The sequence below is a fragment of the Oncorhynchus tshawytscha genome, linkage group LG27 (assembly GCF_018296145.1).
Source record: "Oncorhynchus tshawytscha isolate Ot180627B linkage group LG27, Otsh_v2.0, whole genome shotgun sequence".
NCBI lineage: Eukaryota > Metazoa > Chordata > Actinopteri > Salmoniformes > Salmonidae > Oncorhynchus > Oncorhynchus tshawytscha.
This window is the reverse complement of record NC_056455.1, coordinates 7,660,716-7,683,846: the sequence shown is the minus strand read 5'-3', so window position 1 is coordinate 7,683,846 and position 23,131 is coordinate 7,660,716. Positions and strand designations below refer to the sequence as shown.

Here is a 23,131-nt window from a genome sequence, read left to right as displayed (position 1 = left end):
CTGTTGACACCTTGAGGAAGCGATGGGAAAAGGAATCTGGTTGATATCCCTTTAAATGGAGCAAAGGGAGGCTATGGAACATGGAGTTTTCAAAATAGAAGCCACTTCCTGGTTTGATTTTCCTCAGGGTTTCGCCTGCAATATCAGTTCTGTTTTACTCACAGACAATATTTGGACTGTTTTGGAAACTTTAGAGTGTTTTCTATCCAATACTAATAATAATATGCATATATTAGCAACTGAGACTGAGGAGCTGGCCGTTTACAATGGGCACCTTTTCATCCAAGCTACTCAATACTGCCCCTGCAGCCATAAGAAGTTATTAAGAGGCAAATTGTAACTGCTCATATTCTTCCTCTCATGATGATCACCTGCTACAGTAATATTATTCTCCTGCTTCCATTACCATCTGTTATCTTTAGTACCATCAAACCCTCTTTAATGGCTAAACGGGGAACTGTATTATCATAGGTCCTTATCTCTGGCCTCAACAATGACTTTGAGTAGAGAACATTGACTTGGAACAGAAGTGATATCATTCTGAGTAGTAAACAGTATTTCTCATCATAGACCAGACCACTACTATTATTCACATGGAACCTCCACGGTTCCGTATTTCTTATATTTGAACAGGAGTATTATAATAACCTTACTGTCATTTATGCTTGTCCTGTCCCTGGGCATTGTAGAGTAGGCTATTATATGAAGAAGCAATGGCACCGACGTTATGGGTGAGCAGGTGTAGGCTATGATGATGCTTTCAAAAAAAAAATACTCCCTCAGATAATGTGAGAGAATATTAAAGCCCCCAGACCTAATATTCTGTTTATCTGCTCAACAAAGCCTTTGAAAGCCAATTGAGGATGCTCACGATATGTCTGGTTATGAGCGGCTTTAGGCTGCGAACTGACAAGCGTGTGTACAAACAACGATTAGCTGTTTACACAAATATTTAATTACACTTCTAGGGGGTCAATTACAGTTGATTTATCACTGTATAATAACTGGAGATCAAACTAAGTGTTTTGGTGTCCACCAAGCTGGAATAATCCTATTAGCTTTTCTCATTTCGATCAGGGACTTGTAAATGACAACAGTTGGCGCTATCAACTAATGCTGTGTAGATGTCATTCTGTTCATTCATTTAATAGTGTATTGTAATTATAGAAACAGACATGGATTTAAACGTCGATTTCCTTTGTAAACACAGCCTGCCTCCCCGTTAACGATAAAGCACACAGTCGTCTATTTATGAAACAATAACCTGCAGCCCCCGCAAAGTTAAATACGATTACAGTACAAAGTACAGCCAGGGAGTTTCATTCCTGAATCAAAGTAGAAGAGAAAGTTCTTGAATCAAAAGTCTGTTACTTTGGAACATTTTGATGTGAAGCTGCTTTACAAAAGACTCGTTCACAACGTTTCAGCAGACTTTGAAGTCAATGAATGATATTTGTCGTTCATTTTTGCTGCATGCAACCTGTTGGTAAAACTGAGTCTTATATTGTGGAATACAGACGTTATAGTTTCGGAGAAGCAGCTGTTGGTAAAACTGAGTCTTATATTGTGGAATACAGACGTTATAGTTTCGGGGGAAGCAGCACGTTCTTTTTGGTCAATTATCGACATCATTAGTGACACTAGAGGCAATACAGAACTCAACAACAGGTCACAGGTGGCATGAGCTCATTATTATTTCATATCATGACACACAGCATGTAGGCCTGTGTATAAAGATATAAATAGATATGGAAAGTACATATAGACATGTATGTGTGTCCAAAGACTTGTTCCTTAGCAACAGTAGACCTGTGAGCATAGTGATAGATGGCTGGTAAAGTTATTTTGGTTGAGAAGAGGAGGGAGGGAAGAAGAGAGGGAGAGAGAGAGAGAGAGATGGGGTGCCTGGACGAAGGAGAAGGCAAAACGCTTCCACTTAGCACAGGGGAATTGGCAGCCTAGCAACACAAACTAAGTAAAGACATCCCCTAGCAACACGCAGGGGTTTAGCCCTTACCTCCCTCCTCCCCCTTCCACCTCCACCCATGTCTTTAGAGGCCTTCACACACGGCATGGCAGCATCTGAACACAGCAGAGTAGAAGCCCACACCCTCCACCCCCCACCCCCCACCCCAACCCCTTCATCTCCACATCCCTTCTCCAGAGGTGCAGCTGGGGGCATACTTCTTAGGATGTTGATCAAGTTCAATTAGTCTAATAGATTACCTACAGCCAGGGCTTCATTAGATGAACAAAGTGTGTGAGTGCGACGGGCATGTTAGTGAGTGGAGGTCAAGATTCAATGAGAGAGTGAGGGGATTAACCAGCAGGAAACACACATAAACAGAGAGAAGGTTAGGGAGTATAGAAGAGAGAATCCGAAAGAGAGAGAAAGAGACTGAGAGAGAAACAGAGAGAGCGAGGCCATGTCTGGGGTTGTGGGCACTGTCACCTGTGGGACAGTTAATCACATAGAGCTAAATGTAGTCATTAGTTCCCCCCTGCCACAGAGACTCCAGGTACACAGCAGCAGAGTGTTTCTGACCGCTCCACTCAACAACCCCTTAACAGGCTGCATCCATTAGTCATTCAAGTTGTTTCAGGGAGATAATGGCTTCATTGCCTTAATTTGTTGTAACGTTGTCCTGTGTGTGTGCGTGTGTGTGCGCACCCATTTGTTTGAGTGAGCGTATCTGTTTGTGTGTTTGAGGGCAGTGAATTTGAATTGCATTGCCTTAATTTAATTAACTTGCTTTTTCTGCCTCCTATCTCCAGGGAAAACGTCTCCCACACTTCCCTCATTGAAGAATCTCCTGGCCTAAACATGTTGGCAGATCTACACATCCCTCATTAAACGTTCTAACTGTATTCCTCTCCATCTTTCGCCCCCTCTTTCTCTCGCCCCCTCTTTCTCTCGCCCCCTCTTTCTCTCGCCCCCTCTTTCTCTCGCCACCTCTTTCTCTCGCCCCCCTCTTTCTCTCGCCCCCTCTTTCTCTCGCCCCCTCTTTCTCTCGCCCCCTCTTTCTCTCGCCCCCTCTTTCTTTCGCCCCCTCTTTCTCTCGCCCCTCTTTCTCTCGCCACCTCTTTCTCACCTTTCTCTCGCCCCCTCTTTCTCTCGCCACCTCTTTCTCTCGCCCCCTCTTTCTCTCGCCCCCTCTTTCTCTCGCCACCTCTTTCTCTCGCCACCTCTTTCTCTCGCCACCTCTTTCTCTCGCCACCTCTTTCTCTCGCCACCTCTTTCTCTCGCCCCCTCTTTCTCTCGCCCCCTCGTTCTCTCGCCCCCTCTTTCTCTCGCCACCTCTTTCTCTCGCCACCTCTTTCTCTCACCACCTCTCCCCCTTCCACCATATCTTATTCTCCGCTCTCCCTCCCCCTCTCTCTTTGTCTCCGGCTTTCTGTGTTACACAGCAGGCTATGAAACAACCCCATTGTGCCAAAGAGTGGATGTGCTTTTAAAAAGAGGAAGAATGTGGAAGAAAAATGCTCACCCTCCCTTTATCCCTCTATCCCTTTCTCCCCTCCATTAAATGCCAGTTAAGAGTCTTTCTTTCCCTATAAGTTCTCGTTTGAGTTGCTCTTTACCTAGGGACACCTGTTGAGGAGAGGAGCAGTGCTCTCCGAGCCAGAAAGGCAGGGGGCCAGCGGGTCAGGAGGCACAGCGTCACAACACAAACAACATGTCCGCCATGAGAAGAGCTAGGCCACATCTCGTAAGGTAAACCCCAATGAGATATAGACTACCTGAGTTGCAACAAATCCCAGGTGGACCCCCTCTTACATAATGAGGTGGTCTTCATTATATCAGACCCAGTGAAAAGGAAAGGGGTGACGTGGTGATGATTGGTTATCCAAACACTGATATTGGCAGAGTGATTGCATTCTCAGACTCAGTGAAAAGCTTGACAATGTGCTCTATGGAGCAGAGGCAGAGGTCAAGACCAATCTCCTGCCCCCCCCAATGGTCCAGCTCACTGTCTTAATTGGGTGCCATCTGACCCCCTCTTTAGCTCTTTACCAGTACAATGTGAGCCATGGAGCATTATCCCCCACCCACAGCCAGGAGCAATCAGAGCCTAATGCAAGCACACTGCCTGCCTTCCTGGGTATTACAGCTTATCTATTTCTCTTTTTCTATCACCCCACCTCGCTGCAATTCCAGAACACTGGCTGGTGGCAGTAGCTTAGCAACCAGCGAGACAGAGAGAATAACGGTATAGAGGGAGAGGGACAGTGATTCAATAAATGGACAAGCTTAGAGGCAGAGAGAGAGAGAGAGAGACAGAGACATTGTCTGTTCCCCCCCCTCGTTGTTATCCCCCCTCCTGCACTTTTAGAGGTACACAATTTCTCTCCTGCTCCATCACTCCACAATGGACAAGCCTGGGAGGGCCACTAAACAGGTCAGGTTCAGATAAAGGAAGAATGGATCAAACAGGACTACTGAATCCTTCTCTAAAGAAGAGATGGCAGATAATGGATGTAAATAGTCCAGCCTACATGCCCACATACACAACAAGCGAAATATGCTCAAAGCCTTGTAAAGCCTTATCTGAAAATTAAACAAAGATGCAAACGACAACGTTTACAAACACCTTTCTCTGCATTGTTATAACAGTGTATTGTTTTTGACAATACGTTTTGTATTTCTATATATTTTTTATTTCACGAGTCTTATTTTCATTTCATACATTTGTTTAGTTTATATATAAATGTATTCATTCATTTCAGTTTTTTTTTTTTGGGGGGGGTATTGTCGAATAGACTTCAAAAGATTAGCAGGCAATTTTAATGCCTTGAATCACACAGATGCTTGCTACCATTATAGTGACAGACATATCTATGCCACTGACACGTGGAGAATATTCTTTAATATAATGCATATCCACACTCTCGTCTATATATTATGTCGTACAGTTACGTTTCTATACAGTAGCCTAAACGTATATGTCAGAGCCTCTCTGAATCATAATCAGCATTGCATTTTGCAAGAATGAGGAAAAGCATTCTAATTGGTGATCCACTGGTTTGAGATCAGGCTACTAATACAGGAGGTGGAGCAGGCAGAGAAAGTCAAGCAGTCAGTCCTAACCCGTCTCCTCAACATGGGAACTTTTTTAGACCGTCTATGGATATTTTCTGGTTTATTATTAGCTTCTTCTGAAGTTCTTGGTAAGTATTTACTTTTTCATTTAGTAATTTGTATGTAATACGTTTTCCTCTGCCATTCTAAAATACATTTTCTATTCTAGAACGCCGGCTAGAATTTTAATCATACTTTTGTTTTATCCTATGTTTTTAATAAGTAATACGTCTTAAGTTCCAGGAAAACTCACCAAACGATAGTTTTTTTAACGATTTTATTTGCTAAAACAATAAACTGTATGGCACTGTATTGCGCTACCGGAATTGAACATTGGGCATGTTAATACCTTAGAAGGGATCGCTAATTCGCGAGACGTTGTGCCAGAGTGCGCTCATATTTGTACAGGCCACACCTTTGCATCATAAGATAACACTTTCACATAGTATTTTGTTTTGGCCTCCTGTTCTTATAGAAACAGTGCTATATAGACAAGCGATCACCTCAACATGCACAATAGCGAATAGCCTAATAATAATAATAATAATAATAATAGAAAAGGATATCTAACACATAATTAAACCTCAACACATCGAACAGACAACGCGTATACATCTCATTGAAAAAAATATATGATATGACTGCAATCAGGTTTTAATAACCAACTGTTGCAAGACGTAATATTTAACATCAGAGACTTATTGAGCAGCGTCAACATGACACATTGTAGCGTCGTACAGTGATGGAAATTCCTGCCTCTTTCACTAGCATCGAATTGCCTGCATGACAGCTGTTTTTAAAAAAACCGTGCGTGACAGCACAGGCTTGAGTAGCAAGCAGTATGGCGTAACAGAAGAGGAGAGGAGTAGAGCCTGGGGCAGAGAGGAAGCAGAGGAAGAGGAACCAGGAGAGAGAGAAATGAGAGTGTGTGGTAGAGATACGGAACCGTCTGTGGCCCAACTAACTACTGAAGTAGTGAGAAAAGTTGAAGAAGTGTCGTTTAAATGCAGAGTCAGTGTGGAGAAACGTCATGAGACACAATTACTGGGCAAAACAGCAAGTAGAATAACATTGTCAGAAACACTCAAAAGCGAATAAAGAATCAATCTAAAAGTGTCCATACAGTACATAGCATATGTATATGATTCCTATTCAAGTGTCCATATATAGCTTCTTTGATTCCCACTACTGGACCTCATACCGATTCACTCATGTTTATGTTGGTGTGTACTTCAGGCTCAAACATCTGCACGTCTCGAGGGGTGAGCACCTGCAGACAGTGTTTGGCTATCCACCCTAGCTGTGCTTGGTGCTTTAAGGAAGTAAGTATACCCCTGGGAGACTAAGTACAAAAAGTGCTGTCATTTCTAAATGGTTCGCCCTGTATGGATGAAAATACCCTCAACTTAAAGTTGACATGCTGCACTTTAATACCATAGTCATTGCATCATTTCAAATCCAAAGTTCTGGAGTACAGAGTCAAAACAACAACAAAATGTGTCACTGTCCAAAAACTGTATTCATCTACTGAATCCCCCTTCCATTGAATTGCATTTAGATGCACTTTTTTAAATTGATCACTCTCCCTTTACTGGTTGTCTCATTGGGAAGTGTTACTCTCACCAGTGTGTGTGTTGTCTTCCTGGGGTCAGGAGTTTGGCCAAGGGGGCTCCAGTGTGTCCCGTTGTGACCTGAAGCAGAACCTGTTGGATGGGGGGTGTACGAAGGGGGGGCTAGAGTTCCCCTTCAGTACCCTCAGTGTGCAAGAAAACACGCCCCTCAGTGACAAGGCATCGGGGGCTGCCGACGACGTCACCCAGATCAGACCCCAGAAACTCAGCCTCACTCTGCGACCAGGTACACTAACACAGCATAGGCTTACATACAAACACCCTTATACACTGGCTTCACAACTCATCTAAAGTACATTGAAGTACATCATTCGCCTCTCCTCTCTCACAAATTCAAACACCTCCTTTTTATCCTTTGTACCCTACCTGATTTTGACCTCTCTCTCTCTCAGATGATGCCAGGCGTTTCACAGTGACAGTGAAGCAGGTGGAGGACTACCCAGTTGACCTGTACTATCTGATGGACCTCTCCTACTCCATGAGGGACGACTTGGCCCGCCTGCGCTCCCTGGGCAACCAGCTGGCTGCAGCCATGGGCCGCACCACCAGCAACCTGCGTATGGGTTTTGGGGCCTTTGTGGACAAGCCCCTGTCCCCATATATGTACACCTACCCTGAGGAAGCCGTCAGTAACCCTTGTTATGGGTGAGTGGGGGGGGCAGAGAGGTGGAGGAGGAGGGAGAGGAGGAGGAGTTTGTTCAGAGTGGAAGATTTTGATTCTGAAAAAGGTTGATATTCTGTGTTGAAGCTCAAAGTTCCTCAGGATGTGTCTTTGTAATGTATTTATCTTTCTTTCTCTGTCTCTCGCCACCTTTTTTGTCAATTTCCTGTTTTCGGCATGGCATGGGGTGTGATGCGTAGGATCCAGACGCGGTGCCTGCCTCAGTTTGGCTACAAGCACGTGCTGTCTCTGACCAAGCAGGTGGAGCGCTTCACAGAGGAGGTGGCAAAGCAGCAGGTGTCTCGTAACAGAGACTCTCCAGAGGGAGGCTTCGACGCGGTCATACAGGCAGTGGTGTGCAAGGTGATACAGTTGATGTCGAAAGTTTACATACACCTTAGCTAAATACATTTAAACTCAGTTTTTCACAATTCCTGACATTTAATCCTAGTAAAAATTATTCCCTGTCTTAGGTCAGTTAGGATCACCACTTTATTTTAAGAATGTGAAATGTCAGAATAATAGTAGAGAGAATGATTTAGTTCAGTTTTTATTTCTTTCATCACATTCCCAGTGGGTCAGAAGTTAACATACACTCAATTGGTATTTGGTAGCATTGCCTTTAAATGGTTAAACCTGGGTCAAACATTTCAGGTAGCCATCCCACAATAAGTTGGACCATTCCTCCTGACAGAGCTGGTGTAACTGAGTCGGGTTTGTAGGCCTCCTTACTTGCACACGCTTTTTCAGTTCTGCCCACACATTTTCTATAGGATTGAGGTCAGGTCTTTGTGATGGCCACTCCAATACCTTGGCTTTGTTGTCCTTAAGCCACTTTTCACAACTTTGGAAGTATGCTTGGGGTCATTGTCCATTTGGAAGACCCATTTGTGACCAAGATTTAACTTCCTGACAGATGTCTTGAGATGTTGCTTCAATATATCCACATCATTTTCCGCCCTCATGATGCCATCTATTTTGTAAAGTGCACCAATCCCTCCTGCTGCAAAGCACTCCCACAACATAATGCTGCCACCCCCGTGCTTCACGGTTGGGATGGTGTTCTTTGGCTTGCAAGCCTCCCCCTTTTTCCTCCAAACATAACAATGGTCATTATGGCCAAACAGTTCCATTTTTGTGCATTAGACCAGAGGACATTTCTCCAAAAAGTATGCTCTTTGTCCCCATGTGCAGTTTCAAACCGTAGTCTGGCTTTTTTATGGCGATTTTGGAGCAGTGGCTTCTTCCTTGCTGAACCACACTTGTGGAGGTCTACAATTTTCTTTATGAGGTCTTGGCTGATTTCTTTTGATTTTCCCATGATGTCAAGCAAAGAGGCACCGAGTTTGAAGGTAGGCCTTGAAATACATCAACAGGTACACCTCCAATTGACTCAAATTATGTCAATTAGCCTATCAGAAGCTTCTAAAGCCATTACATCATTTTATGGAATTTTCCAAGCTGTTTAATGGCACAGTCAACTTAGTGTATGTAAACTTCTGACCCACTGGAATTGTGATACAGTGAATTATAAGTGAAATAATCTGTCTGTAAACAATTGTTGGAAAAATGACTTGTGTCAAGCCCAAAGTAGATGTCCTAACCAACTTGCCAAAACTATAGTTTGTAAACAAGAAATTTGTGGAGTGGTTGAAAACAAGTTTTAATGACTCCAACATCAGTGTATGTAAACCCCTGATTCCAACTGTAAATACACACGCGTGTACGCACACACCTAGAGACATACAGACACACACCTAGAGACATACAGACAGACACCTAGAGACATACAGACAGACACCTAGAGACATACACACACACACACACACACACACACACACACACACACACACACACACACACACACACACACACACACACACACACGCGCACACACACACACACACACACACACACAGTGGTTTAGAAAACAGCACACAAACTTGAATACATGCCGTTTCTCTTCTCTCCTCTTCTTCCCCTCTCTCTCCCTCCCTCTGTCACTAGGACAAGATAGGCTGGCGTGGGGATGCCTCCCACCTGTTGGTGTTCACTACCGATGCTACGACACACATAGCCCTAGACGGCCGGCTGGCTGGTCTAGTGCAGCCCAATGATGGACAGTGTCACATCGACAGAGACAACAACTATGACAAGTCGTCAACCCTGGTGAGTGGTGTGTGTCAGGGAGTTTGTGTTGGAGTTCTATTCGTCTGTTATCACAAGAGAAACCTAATGATAACGACGGTCTCCTCCTTCAGGACTACCCATCTCTGGCTCTGATCACAGAGAAGATGTCTGAGAACAACATCAACCTCATTTTCGCTGTGACCAACAATGTGATGCCCCTCTACCAGGTGAGTACACCTGACTGTTACCAGGGTCACCGGGGTTACTAGGTGTAGGGTCATGGTACAATACCGATTATGCCCCCTTGGAACCTCTTTCCTCAGAACTACAGCCAGCTGATTCCTGGCACCACGGTTGGAACGCTGTCGGATGACTCTGGGAATGTGATCCAACTCATCCTGGATGCTTACGAGGTAAAAGACAGCCGTATATATGAGAATTGGGTTTTGATTTCAATCACGCCCAGTCATGCCCACTTTACCATTAACGCGAGTTGGTAACACCTAGGGGAGAATGGTCATGCACTGAGAAGCAGCCGCGCTGAGTGCGCTTTATCCAATCGTAGCAGCAGAATCAGCCTACAGCCCGGCCATTTACAGACAACAGAACTACCCATTAGCATGCAGCGCCTCGTAACCAATGTTATGTTGAAAGGACAGGAGCAAACATCACCAACACAACAGTCATAAAAAATACAGATACTCTAGAAAGCAGGAAAGGCCTTGAGCTGGTCATGCTGCGTCATGCGTTGCTAAACCATTCGGCACGTACATTGGCTGTTTGAGATATTTCAAGAGGAACACACAACATTAGCGAACATAACGCTCCCACTTCAAACTCTCATTGCTTCTAGCATTTCTTAATGAGGACGTGGAAAGCGAGGCTAAAAGGAGTGAGTTCAGCCCCCCTTAAATTCTCAAACAGTCTATTTGACTTCCCACGAGCCCATGCGTGACAGATAGAACACTGTATATACACACTGTATCCATTTCCACAGAGACTAAGAGTAGAGGTTTTCTGAATCGTTTATGTTTCTGATTGAGTTCTTTCTGACCTCTGCCCATTGACCCCTGACCTGTGGAGTAGAGGATCCGTTCCAAGGTGGAATTGGAGTTGCTGGGTGTTCCAGAGGAGCTGAATCTGTCCTTCAACGCCACCTGCCTCAACGGAGAGCTCATCCAGGGACTCAAGTCCTGCTCCGGACTTAAGATCGGAGACACAGTCAGTACCTGTACCACTCACCATCTGGATGATAAATGCTGGCCTAGTGTCAGATCTTAGGTATAGGAATAATGCTCTGTTCTTACTGCGCAGTTCAAATGTAACCTGCTGTATCACACACACCTTTCCCCCCAGGTGTCGTTCAGTGTGGAGGCAAGGTTACGCGGTTGCCCTAAGGAGAAGAACCATACCTTCACCATTAAACCTGTGGGCTTCAAGGACGCCCTGGAGGTTACGGTCCACTTCGCCTGCGGGTGTGACTGTGAGGCCACAGCCCAGCCCGAGAGCCCTCTCTGTAACCAGGGAAATGGGACCTACGAGTGTGGTGTGTGCCAGTGTCACCCGGGGCGCCTGGGAGACCGCTGTGAGTGTGCCGACGGGGACTACAGGCCCTCAGACCAGGGCAACTGCAGCCCCAAACCTGATGACCCCATCTGCAGTGGGAGGGGCAACTGTGTGTGTGGCCAATGCTCCTGCCACACTAGTGGCTTTGGAAAGGTGTGGGGCAAGTACTGCGAATGTGACGACTTCAACTGCCTGCGCTTCAAAGGAGAGATCTGCTCAGGTGAGTGGATAGACCACTGTGGTGTCTGTCAAGGAGACAGCAATGTTGGTTTCATTTTTTTTACCCCTTTTTCTCCCCAATTTCGTGGTATCCAATTGGTAGTTATACAGTCTTGTCCCATCGCTGCAACTCCATACAGACTTGGGAGAGGCGAAGGTCGAGAGCCGTGCATCCTCCGAAACACGACCCAGTCAAGCCGCACTGCTTCTTGACACAATGCCCGCTTAACCCGGAAGCCAGCCGCACCAATGTGTCGGAGGAAACATCGTACACCTGGCGACCGTGTCAGCGTGCATGCGCCCGGCCTGTCACAGGAGTCGCTAGAGCGTGATGGGACAAGGACATTCTGGCCGGCCAAAACCTCCCCTAACCCGGACGGCACTGGGCCAATTGTGCACCGCCTCATGGGTCTCCCGGTCGGCTGCGACAGAGCCTAGACTCGAAACAGAATCTCTAGTGGCACAGCTAGCACTGTGATGTAGTGCCTTTAGACCCCTGCACCACTTGGGAGGCCCCGAGTTGGTTTATTCACAGTGCAGGTTGGAAAAAGAATGTGAACCCTTTGGATTTAATAACTGGTTGTCCCTCCGTTGGCAGAAATAACCTCAACCAAACTTTTTCTGTGGTTGTGGATCAGACCTGCACAACGGTCAGGAGGATTTTGGACTGTTCCTCTTTACAAAACTGTTTCAGTTCAGCAATATTCTTGGGATGTCTGATGTGACCTACTCTCTTGGGTTATGCCACAGCATCTCAATCGGGTTGAGGTCAGTACTGGGCCACTCCAGAAGGCGTATTTTCTTCTGTTGAAGCCATTCTACTGTTGATTTACTTCTGTGTTTTGGGTCGTTGTCCTGTTGCGTCACCTAACTTCTGTTGAGCTTCAATTGCCGGACAGATAGCCTAACATTCTCCTGCAAAATGTCTTGATAAACTTGCGAATTCATTTTTCCGTTGATGATAACAAGCTGTCCATGCCCTGAGGCAGCAAAGCGGCCCCAAACCATGATGCTCCCTCCACCATACTTTACAGTTGGGTGTTGGTGTAATGTGCCTTTTTTTGCCACACATAGTGTTGTGTGTTCCTTCCAAACAACTCAACTGTAGTTTAATCTGTCCACAGAATACTTTGCCAGTAGTGCTGTGGAACATCCAGGTGCACTTTTACAAACTTCAGACGTGCATGAATGTTTTTTTTGGACAGCAGTGGCTTCTTCCGTGGTGTCCTTCCATGAACACCATTCTTGTTTAGTGTTTTACGTATCGTAGACTCGTCAGAGATGTTAGCATGTTCCAGAGATTTCTGTAAGTCTTTAGCTGACACTCTAGGATTCTTCTTAACCTCATTGAGCATTTTGCGCTGTGCTCTTGCAGTCATCTTTGCAGGACGGCCACTCCTAGGGAGAGTAGCGACAGTGCTGAACTTTCTCCATTTATAGACCATTTGTTTTACCGTGGACTGATGAACATAAAGGCTTTTAGAGATACTTTCCAGCTTTATGCATGTCAACAATTCTTAATCTTAGGTCTTCTGAGATCTATTTTGTTCGAGGCATGGTTCACATCAGGCAATTCTTCTTGTTAATAGCAAACTCCAATTTTGTGAGTGTTTTTATAGGGCAGGGCAGCTCTAACCAACATCTCCAATCTCGTCTCATTGATTGGACTCCAGGTTAGCCGACTCCTTACTCCAATTAGCTTTTGGAGAAGTCATTAGCCTAGGGGTTCACATATTTTTTCCAACCTACACTGTGAATGATTAAATGATGTATTCAATATAGACAAGAAAAATACAATCATTTGTGTGTTATCAGTTTAAGCACACTATGTGTATCTATTGTTGTGACTTAGATGAAGATCAGGTCAAATTTGATGACCAATTTGTGCCGAAATCCAGGTAATTCCAAAGGGTTCACATACTTTTTCTTGCCACTGTATTAGTAGATAAATACCGGCTTAAACCAGGCTGTAAAATAAGGTGTTACACCACATTCTTATTATATGCCATATACTGAACGTTGTTGGCTTTGAAATAGACCAAGACTACACAACGTTATGTAGACATAAACAGAGAATGCAGTGGTTCACCATTGGTCAATGTCTTTGACCTTTAACATTTGCTCAAATCCACGATGCTTACTGTACTGTAGCTCCAATGGATATACCTCGTCTGCTCTTACACTTAGATTGTATTATGAAGGTGAAAACATTCAAAGGAAACGGAACATGTTTACAATATACTTACTCACGAGAAGAAGTTATTCAGATTATTCAAATCAAAACCACGTCTTCTCCCATGATCATTTTAGCATAGTAAACGAGCTCACAGCACTCACTGATTCTATCAATCTTCTAACCACTCTTGGGAATGAAGTATGAGGTGTCATCGCTGATCATCTCTCCCTACTGCATGCCTGCACAAGCACACCCGTTGCAAAATCAAAGTAGAAGCATTGTAATAAGTCCTGTCATTGGATAATTGAATGTTGCTGCGTAGCAGATGAGACATGGTGCCATTGCTGCGTTTATATACAGTGACATTCAAGAGTTTGGACACACCTACTCATTCCAGGGGTTTTCTTTATTTTTTAAAACTATTTTCTACATTGTAGAATAATAGTGAAGACATCAAAACTATGAAATAACACACATGGAATCATGTAGTAACCAAAAAAAAGTGTTTGAGATTTGAATTTGAGATTCTTCAAAGTAGAGACCCTTTGTCTTAATGACAGCTTAGCACACTCTTGGAATTCTCTCAACCAGCTTCATGAGGTAGTCACCTGGAATGAATTTAAATTAAACAGGTCTGCCGTATTAAAAGTTAATTTGTGGAATTTCTTTCCTTCTTAATGAGTTTGAGCCAATCAGTTGTGTTGTGACAAGGTAGGGGTGGTATACAGAAGATAGCCCTATTTGGTAAAAGGCCAAGAAACGACAGTCCATCATTACTTTAAGACATGAAGGTCAGTCAATCTGGAACATTTCAAGAAAGTTTAAAGTTTCTCCAAGTGCAGTCGCAAAAACCATTAAGCGATATTATGAAACTGGCTCTCATGAATACCGCCACAGGAAAGGAAGATCCAGAGTTACCTCTGCTGCAGAGAATAAGTCCATTATAGTTAACTGCATCTCAGATTGCAGCTCAAGTAACAGGCACATCTCAACATCAACTGTTCAGAGGAGACTGCATGAATCAGGCCTTCATGGTCGAATTGCTGCAAAGATGCACTACTAAAGGACACCAATAAGAAGAAGAGACTTGCTTGGGCCAAGAAACACGAGCAATGGACATTAGACCGGTGGAAATCTGTCCTTTGGTCTGATGAGTCCAAATGTGAGATTTTTGGTACCAACCACCATGTCTTTGTGAGACGCAGAGTAGGTGAACTGATGATATCCGCATGTGTGGTTCCCACCATGATGCATGGAGGAGGTGTGATGGGGCTTTGCTGGTGACACTGTCTGATTTATTTAGGATTCAAGGCAAACTTAACCAGCATGGCTACCACAGCATTCTGCAGCTATACGCCATCCCATCTGGTTTGCGTTTAGTGGGACTATCATTTGTTTTTCAACAGGACAATGACCCAACACACCTCCAGGCTGTGTAAGGGCTATTTGACCAAGAAGGAGAGTGATGGAGTGCTGCATCAGATGACCTGGCCTACACAATCACCCGACTTCAACCCAATTGAGATGGTTCGGGATGAGTTGGACCGCAGAGTGATGGAAAAGCAGCCAACAAGTGCTCAGCATATGTGGGAACTCCTTCAAGACTGTTGGAAAAGCATTCCAGGTGAAGCTGGTTGAGGGAATGCCAAAAGTGTGCAAAGCTGTCATCCAGGCAAATGGGGGCTACATTGAAGAATCTCAAATACAAAATATATTTTGATTTGTTTAACACTTTCTTTGGTTACTACATGATTCCATATGTTATTTCATGTCTTATTCTACAATGTAGAAAATAGCAAAAAATAAAGAAAGACCCTTGAATGAGTAGGTGTGTCCAAACTTTTGACTGGTACTATATGTGTTGGCTGTGGCTATAACTCTGTGTTTTAACCACAGCCGTTCCCTTAGGGATATGACTGAGCTTTATTAGACAACCGGGACTTGGCTTATGGTAACAGAGGTTAAAGTCAGATTGGCCAATCGCTGTTGTAATCTCTGAAAGAATGAGAGGCAGGGAAAGAGCTATGTAGTCTATTATCGTCATTTTACTGAAAATGTGCTGTTTGATACCCTCCATAAGACCTTTGTTGTCAAATAGATGGTTGCCATTAGTTCCCAGCGTAGCCCTGAGTCTTTTCGACCTAGGAATGAGGATGTTCCCATGGTCAACCGCCTCACATGTTTGTTTTCACATTGTCCAGACTTTTCCTCACCCCTCTTTCCCCTCACCCAGCCATAGCATGCCTCCACAGGGATTTAGACGGGAAGGCAGGGGGGGTCTGAGTCATGTGAGACAGCATCTCTTAACCTAAGCAGTCTGGCCCTTTGGGAAGGCACTATAAAAAGGGCCCGTGGGCTGAACAAGAAGGGTAATGTGCACCGGAATCATTTAAAAAAAATTCAATGTATCTAAGGCAACCAGCTGCAAAAGGATTGTGAGTTTGCTCAATATTTGGGCATATAGCTGAACCAACATACATTCTATTCTACTTTATCTGCATATTTCCCAGTGTAAAATGAAACTCTTCATGACAGTATATTACATATATCAGGGCTTTCTTTGAGGGCCTAGTTACACCCTAACGCAGTCATCTGAAACTCCTGGTGTACAGGCCACATCAAGCCTGCAAGTCACATTATGATGTGTAATTCCTATTGGAATCCATCTAGAGTGGGGATATCCCAACAATTGGAACTTTCAATCATCCACAACCTGCATTGAGAATGACTGACAGTGGTAGAAAATATTGATTATTGAGACTACCTAAATAGCCATCTCAGTAACGGGTACAAAAAGTCCAACTACAAACAGATTGGATTAGTTTTGAAAAATCAATGTTTTTTAATGTTTTGTAGCATAAGATTAATCAACCAATCATTGTACATGCAAAAACATAGATATTGAAACAAACTATTCTGAAAAGCAACCTGCAATTAGAGCATGCTGGGAAATATAATAACGATGGGTGTGGTTTTTAGCTAACATATTTGTAATTGTACTCCAAAGGTAAACATTAACTTGTAATTCGTCTCAACAAATTCATATACATTCAGCTCAATGTGAGCAAAGTTTGTTGAATGAACAAACCTTCACACGTTAGCTACATTTATTTTCCTTCAATTCACAAAATAATGCTGATTAATCAATTGGTTAAGTTGGCTTTTTTGAGTGAAATGTATGCTGTGTGTGAAATGTTATGTATGGTGCTTAGGGCGAAGTCAGGACTTGGGAGTGGGTTATATTTGGTTAAAACAGTAATTACTGTCTTAACTCAGCATTATCTATGGTTTCGTCAGTGGAAAATATGTTGTTTGTGGGATTGTGGTCTTAGTCATTGAGATGTACTCTTGTCTATGGTTGGCACAGAAATGCAACAGTCCAGAACTCTATATTTAGTGAGTAGAGCACAGTGAAGGAGACTCAACTTAGTCAGCCTGTGTCTCTGGAGTCTTGTTGGCATTATGTCATTGCTGTGTGACAAACAATATAGTATAAGAGTCCCTGGGCCCAGCTCAATTTGAGTCTCTCCCATCCCGTCCTCCCAATCCCAGGCCCTCCCATATCCCCCGGAGGGCGTGTATTTTTCCCTCTGCTCTGGAGCTGGGGCTGGAGCTGGGGTTGGGGCTGGGGTTGGGGGGCTGGGGCTGGAGCTGGGGTTGGGGCTGGGGCTGGAACTGGGGTTGGGGCTGGGGTTGGGGCTGGAGCTGGAGCTGGGGTTGGGGCTGTGGAGCAGGAGTCAGCAAGCACATCCCCAGGGCACACAAACAGGCAAGAGAGAACAGGAAAGCATTCCTCTGGCACCCTGCCCTCTCTCTTTCTATCGTCTCTTTCTCCCTCTTTTAAAGTTAACCTCCATCACAAATACTCCCACTCATCTCCTCTCTCTTTTTTAAAATGTGTATTATTCTCTCATCGGTGTGTTTACAGTATCCCCTCTCGCTCTCTCGTGCTCTTTTTCTCTCGCTCTCTCTCTCTCTCTTTCTTTATATTTATGTCTCTGACTTCCTCCACCGCTTCGCTCTCATTCGCTCTGTCCTCCCTCCTGGACTCCATGTTTATGTGTCTCTGTAGTTCATGTTTACGATTTGATAAATTGGAGGATTAGAGTGCCATCTCAGACCGAGGCAGATTATTTAGACATGCATGCCAAATGGCACCCTATTCCCTGTATAGTGCACTACTTCTGACCAGGGCCCATAGGGCTCATGTCAAAAGTAGTGCACTGTGTAGGGAATAGGGTGCCATTTGGGATGTATGCCTAGAAACTCCTTCCCATGTCTGACTCGACCCTACAACAAGTACAGTAGAGAGAACAAGGCACAAGCATGAACTCACTGTACGGATGAGGTAGAGTATAAGGAGCATTAGCCAAACGCAAGAACGTTTTTAAGAGAGGAAAACCGGGACTTTCTTTACTATGTGTTGAATGTGTCCCATTCAGTTGGGTTCATGCTCTGTTTGTGGCATACATACTGTAAAACGTTAACCAGCTCAACTCAGAAAGCTTATGTGCCTGCAAGACAGTAAAGCGACTTTTTATAGCTGCCTCTTTCATTACAAACACACACACACTCACTTATCTCACAGTGATGACAGAGTCAGATAGGGCATGGGAACTGGGGAATTTAGCTGACGGAGGTGGTTTCACCTGAAAACAACAATGCCCATGTCTCTGAGGGCCTGTTTTCACAGTTTTACAGACCTCTGTTCAGTTTCCAGCGGTCACTCTAACCCAGCTGAGCTCTGAGACAGTGACTCAGTTTGTCTCTGCTCTTCGTCATTCATTGCCCGGCGCTTATCCTGCCATTGTCTGCACTGTCTGGTCATGACTTGATGACTTAATGTTCTGGGAATTATTACTCAATATGGACTCATCACACATGTGCCTGCCTGCCCATGCTCTCAATACACTCATGAATACAGAGACAAACACATGCAGAATTGCTGACAATTACACTGAACAAAAATGGAAACACAACATGCAACAATTTCAAAGATTTTGACTGAGTTACAGTTCATATGAAGAAATCAGTCAATTGAATTCATTAGAACCTCATCTATGGATTTCACATGACTGAGAATACAGATATGCATCTGTTGGTCACAGACACCTTAAAAACAATGGGCCTCAGGATCTCGTCACGTTATTTCTGTGCATTAAAATTGACATTGATAAAATGCAATTGTGTTCATTGTCCGTAGTTTATGCCTGCCCATGCCATAATTCCATCACCACCACTGGGCACTCTTTTCACAATATTGACACCACTCACCCACTGTAGAATAACTATCTTCAAAGTAATGACTCGGGACGTCGGGTTTGAAATGAAAGCTTCTTTTAGTAATACTACTTGTTCACGTTACATTTAACAACTTCAGATTCTACAAAACAATAAAAGAAAGTTGCTAGCGAAAGTCAGGATAATCACTTGTCACTTGTACATAACTGGCGCGTTCTCTCTCTACTTCCTGTCACAAGGCATTCTGGAACTTGCCGTCAATAGCTTAATCCAATACTAGCCAATACAACAGAAATATGTACGTAGTTCTCTCAATCTCCAACACACGAATTCTAATACAATTCCATATGTAAATAACTCTAAAGAAAATATATTTAGATCCAGCTTAGTTAATTAACTGTAAACATTAACTCTGTAACCCATTAAAGTTACAACACCCACACAACGCCATACACGTAGTCTGCGGCTGGACGTACTGCCAAATTCTCCAAAACAACATTGGAGACGGCTTATGGTAGACATTCCTGTAGTCAGCATGCCAATTGTACGCTCCCTCAAAACTTGAGACATCTGGGATATTGTGTTGAGTGAAAAACTGCACATTTTAGAGTGGCCTTTTATTGTCCCCAGCACAAGGTGCACCTGTGTAATCATCATGCTGTTTAATCAGCTTCTTGATATGCCACACCTGTCAGGTGGATGGATTATCTTGGCAAAGGAGAAATGCTCACTAACAGGGATGTTAACACATTTGTGCACAACATTTGAGAGAAATAAGCTTTTTGTGCATATGGAACATTTCTGGGATCTTTTATTTCAGCTCATGAGACGTGGGACCAACACTTTACATGTTGGGTTTCTATTTTAGTTAAGTATAGATACAATCTGGCAAAAACACGTGCACAACCACTCACATACACAGTGCTTAGAACTTCAAAACATTCCAGGCCAGGGTTGTAATTGCACTCATGGGTTTGTCCAGTACTGATAACGTGATGTACAAAATATACATTATTACGGTCTCTAAGTTAGACATAAAATGTCCATTAAAAAATGGCCCATCCTCACTCTCTGTGTCTCTGCCAGGCCATGGGAAATGTGACTGTGGCTTCTGCAAGTGTGGCTCTGACTGGATGGGGGAGAACTGTAACTGCACAACCCGGACAGACACCTGCATGTCCAGCATGGGCCTGCTGTGCAGCGGCCGGGGCCAGTGTGTGTGTGGGGCCTGTGAGTGCACCCAGCCAGGGGCCTACGGGGCCACTTGTGAGAGGTGTCCAACCTGCCCTGATGCCTGCAGCATCAAGAAGTGAGTAAATACAGGGGGCAGTATAACTGCCTACACACAGATACTGTATGAGTACATGTGATAGGGGTGATGAGGAAATGGTGATGCAATAAGGAAGAGGAGGAAAAGGAGGATGATTATGATGAAGTTGGTGATGATGATGATGCGTTAACATTGTGTTGTATCTGCAGGGAATGTGTTGAATGTAAGCACTTCAAGAGAGGCCGTCTCTTTGAGGAGAAAAGCTGTGCCCGAATCTGCAGGGATGAAATTCAGAAGGTGGAAGAACTAGGTAAGAACTATTACACAATGTTCCCATGTTGTGAGTTCAACATGCTCTCCAAGCAACAGATTGCATTATTTACAGTGTGTGTTAAAGTTCTTGATGTTCTCACATATTCCTATGATGTGAGTGGCAGGTAGACAGACTGGTGGGCTGGGCCAGTTAAATAAACTTTTTTTTTTTTTTTTAAATCACTCCCTTCCCCTTGGCCTTCCCACCTGGAAGGTTGCTGGTTTGAATCACTGAGCCGACTACATGAGATATTTGTCAATGTGCCCTTGAGCAAAGCACTTAACCCTAATTGGTCCTTTAAGTAGTCCAAAACATGTTATATAAACTGGGTGTTAACAACCCACATTGAGGCAGTATCAGAGCTTGTTCTCCCTGAGGAAAGTCTGCAGTTTCAGGGTGGATATGACGCTGATGACCATTCTCTAGAGCTCATTCATTGAATTCCATTTTAACATTCAGTATGATCTGCTGATTCGGTAATCTAAACCTAAAAAGAACCAGAACAGGCTGAGTAACATTGTGAAACCAGGCAGCAGGATCCTTGGTATGAACTTACAGTAACTGACCTTTCTCGCCAGCAACATACATGAATCATACGCAAGGAGCCATCCATTCTGAGACTCCTATCATCCCCCGTTTGATACATTTTTGTGTGCTTTTCCCTTAGAGTGCAGATACAGGCTCCAAAGGTTTAAAATTAATAGATCAAAACTCTCCTTCATCCCGGCTGCTATTAGCTCTCTCAATATGCGGTAGGACTGTGCTGTTTTGGTACAGACTGGTTTATTCATCTCTGGTTTAGAGGTCTAATTCCTGTGGACACTGCTGTTTATATTGTATTTGTTTGTCTGTATATTTAATGTTATGTGTCAATTGATTTTACTATGTGCTGCGAAATAAATATAATTAACCTCCGGCTCCTCATCTCTCTCTCTCTCTCTCTCTCCTTATCCTCCACTTGGATCTAACTCTCTTTCACCCCAGTCTTCTATGAGAAGAATGCTGCGAACTGCACCTATAAGGATGAGAATGACTGTGTAGAGCGCTTCCAGTACTACGAGGATGCCAGCGGAAAGTCCATCCTGTATGTCATGGAGCCTGGTGAGTGTGTCCATCCGTGTGTGAATGGGTCGGAGTTCTGTGCTCGTATGTACAGCATATGATATGCATTTGGCAGGGTCTGGATGAGAGTGAATTCCTTTAGTTATCTAGAGAATAATTGTGTGTGTAGAAATAATGTGCATTACTATGTGTGCATAGGACTAAAGCCGGGAGCTGTAGGAGGAGTCGATTTTTCTCCCTAGATAAGAATAGTGTGTTCCTGGGTGCCATGTCAGTCTTTGTCTTTGTGGCTGGGAGGCACCACTAGAGAGTAGAGCAGGTACAGAGAGGGCAGAATGGTTCTCTAAAGCTGATAATAGCACTCAGCCCTGCCACTCCTGGTAGTCTTCTCCCCTCTGACACGCACCCAAGAGGAACAAAGACAACCCCAAAGCAAGAGTGAGGTGCATTAATGCTAGTCCCCTACACAAATATCATATTGCCGACACAAATATCCTCTCTCCTCCTGTTTTCTTCTCTCTCTTTCAGACTGCCCTAAAGGGCCTGATATCCTGGTGGTTCTCATGGCGGTGGCGGGGGCCATCTTGTTTCTGGGTCTGGCTGGCCTGCTCATCTGGAAGCTGCTGGTCACCATCCACGACCGCCGAGAGTTCGCCAAGTTTGAGGAGGAGAGGGCTAAGGCCAAGTGGGATACGGTGAGTCCGACTATGCTTTTAAGACAAAGCTGCCATCTGATGGAGAAAATATGAATGGCAAGAATATTTATCCATGTCAAGATGACACATCCTCTATTTGTTTCTATTTTCCAGGCTAACAACCCCTTGTACAAAGGAGCCACCACCACTTTCACGAATGTGACCTACCGTGGGAACTCTTGAGGGACTCTTGACCAATCACAATCAGCAAAACTCAGGGGTTTATAAGAGAGATGCAATGTAGTGACACAGAGGGGGTTGGTGGGGCGGACCCTCTCCATCGTCGTGATAAAGTGTGCTAACTCTACTGTCAGTGAAATACGTTTGTTGATATTACACTGTAGTGATGGTATTCTATATATCATGTTAAAACCAAAGCATTAAAACTGCCTTATCCAACATTTCGATATCCGTCCAAATTATGGCAGGGCCTCCAGGACCCCTATTTCACCCACAAAGTGTGACGTCATTCCCAGAATAAGGCCAGGTATAGTTCAGAGACCCCAAACCTAACTTTAGAGAGAAAGACTGTTATGTTCTGTTGTTGTTTCATGAAATTGCACTGCACACACCACTGCACACACCACTGCACACACCACTGCACACACCACTGCACACACCACTGCACACACCACTGCACACACCACTGCACACACCACAGCACACACCACAGCACACTTGCCCACAGGCCTCTTTCACAAACAAACTGGTTGTAGTATGTTATTATGGAACCTAACTGCTTGCTTCTACTACCATGGTTTACTTGCGTTATGACACTAAACTCAGGTATTCACACTGTATTACAAAAAGGTCAAAGCCAATACCTGTAATAAACAGCCACATGGGATATCATGAGTGAATTATGTTTTAGTTAATGGTGCTGGTGCCCAATTTATGCTGTATGTTAAAATATGTCAATGTTACATTTAATGTGTTTTGGGAATGAGTGGCTTTTTGGTTAGATTATTGGTTTTACTATGTTGATTTAAAAAAAGTGATATCACTCATCCATTTTTCTGTCTTCCTTTTTAGCAATTTCACTCTGCTAAGAAACATTTTTGAAAAAATGATCTGCTTTTGCGTTTTG

At 44.0% G+C, this 23,131-nt stretch overlaps 1 protein-coding gene across 1 annotated transcript; it reads left to right on the top strand.

Annotated features, from left to right (window-relative positions):
• Positions 1-5,035: 5,035 nt before the first annotated feature.
• LOC112225975 (integrin beta-3-like) lies at positions 5,036-23,114 on the top strand. The gene is made up of 15 exons (XM_042307355.1): positions 5,036-5,169; positions 6,317-6,402; positions 6,733-6,937; positions 7,104-7,356; positions 7,573-7,735; positions 9,380-9,541; positions 9,634-9,729; positions 9,826-9,915; positions 10,589-10,723; positions 10,859-11,288; positions 19,791-20,013; positions 20,184-20,284; positions 21,272-21,388; positions 21,878-22,044; positions 22,159-23,114. The coding sequence occupies exons 1-15, from the start codon at positions 5,103-5,105 to the stop codon at positions 22,225-22,227; spliced, it is 2,364 nt and encodes a 787-aa protein (XP_042163289.1). The 5' UTR covers positions 5,036-5,102; the 3' UTR covers positions 22,228-23,114.
• Positions 23,115-23,131: the final 17 nt, after the last annotated feature.

What these genes read in the sequence shown, in the direction of transcription:
- LOC112225975 (XM_042307355.1), top strand. Translation starts at nt 5,103, where the DNA reads ATGGGAACTTTTTTAGACCGTCTATGGATATTTTCTGGTTTATTATTA. An exon ending in GACTTAAGATCGGAGACACA is followed by an intron (nt 10,724 to 10,858) that starts GTCAGTACCTGT and finishes CTTTCCCCCCAG; the next exon opens with GTGTCGTTCAGTGTGGAGGC. An exon ending in CAAAGGAGAGATCTGCTCAG is followed by an intron (nt 11,289 to 19,790) that starts GTGAGTGGATAG and finishes TGTCTCTGCCAG; the next exon opens with GCCATGGGAAATGTGACTGT.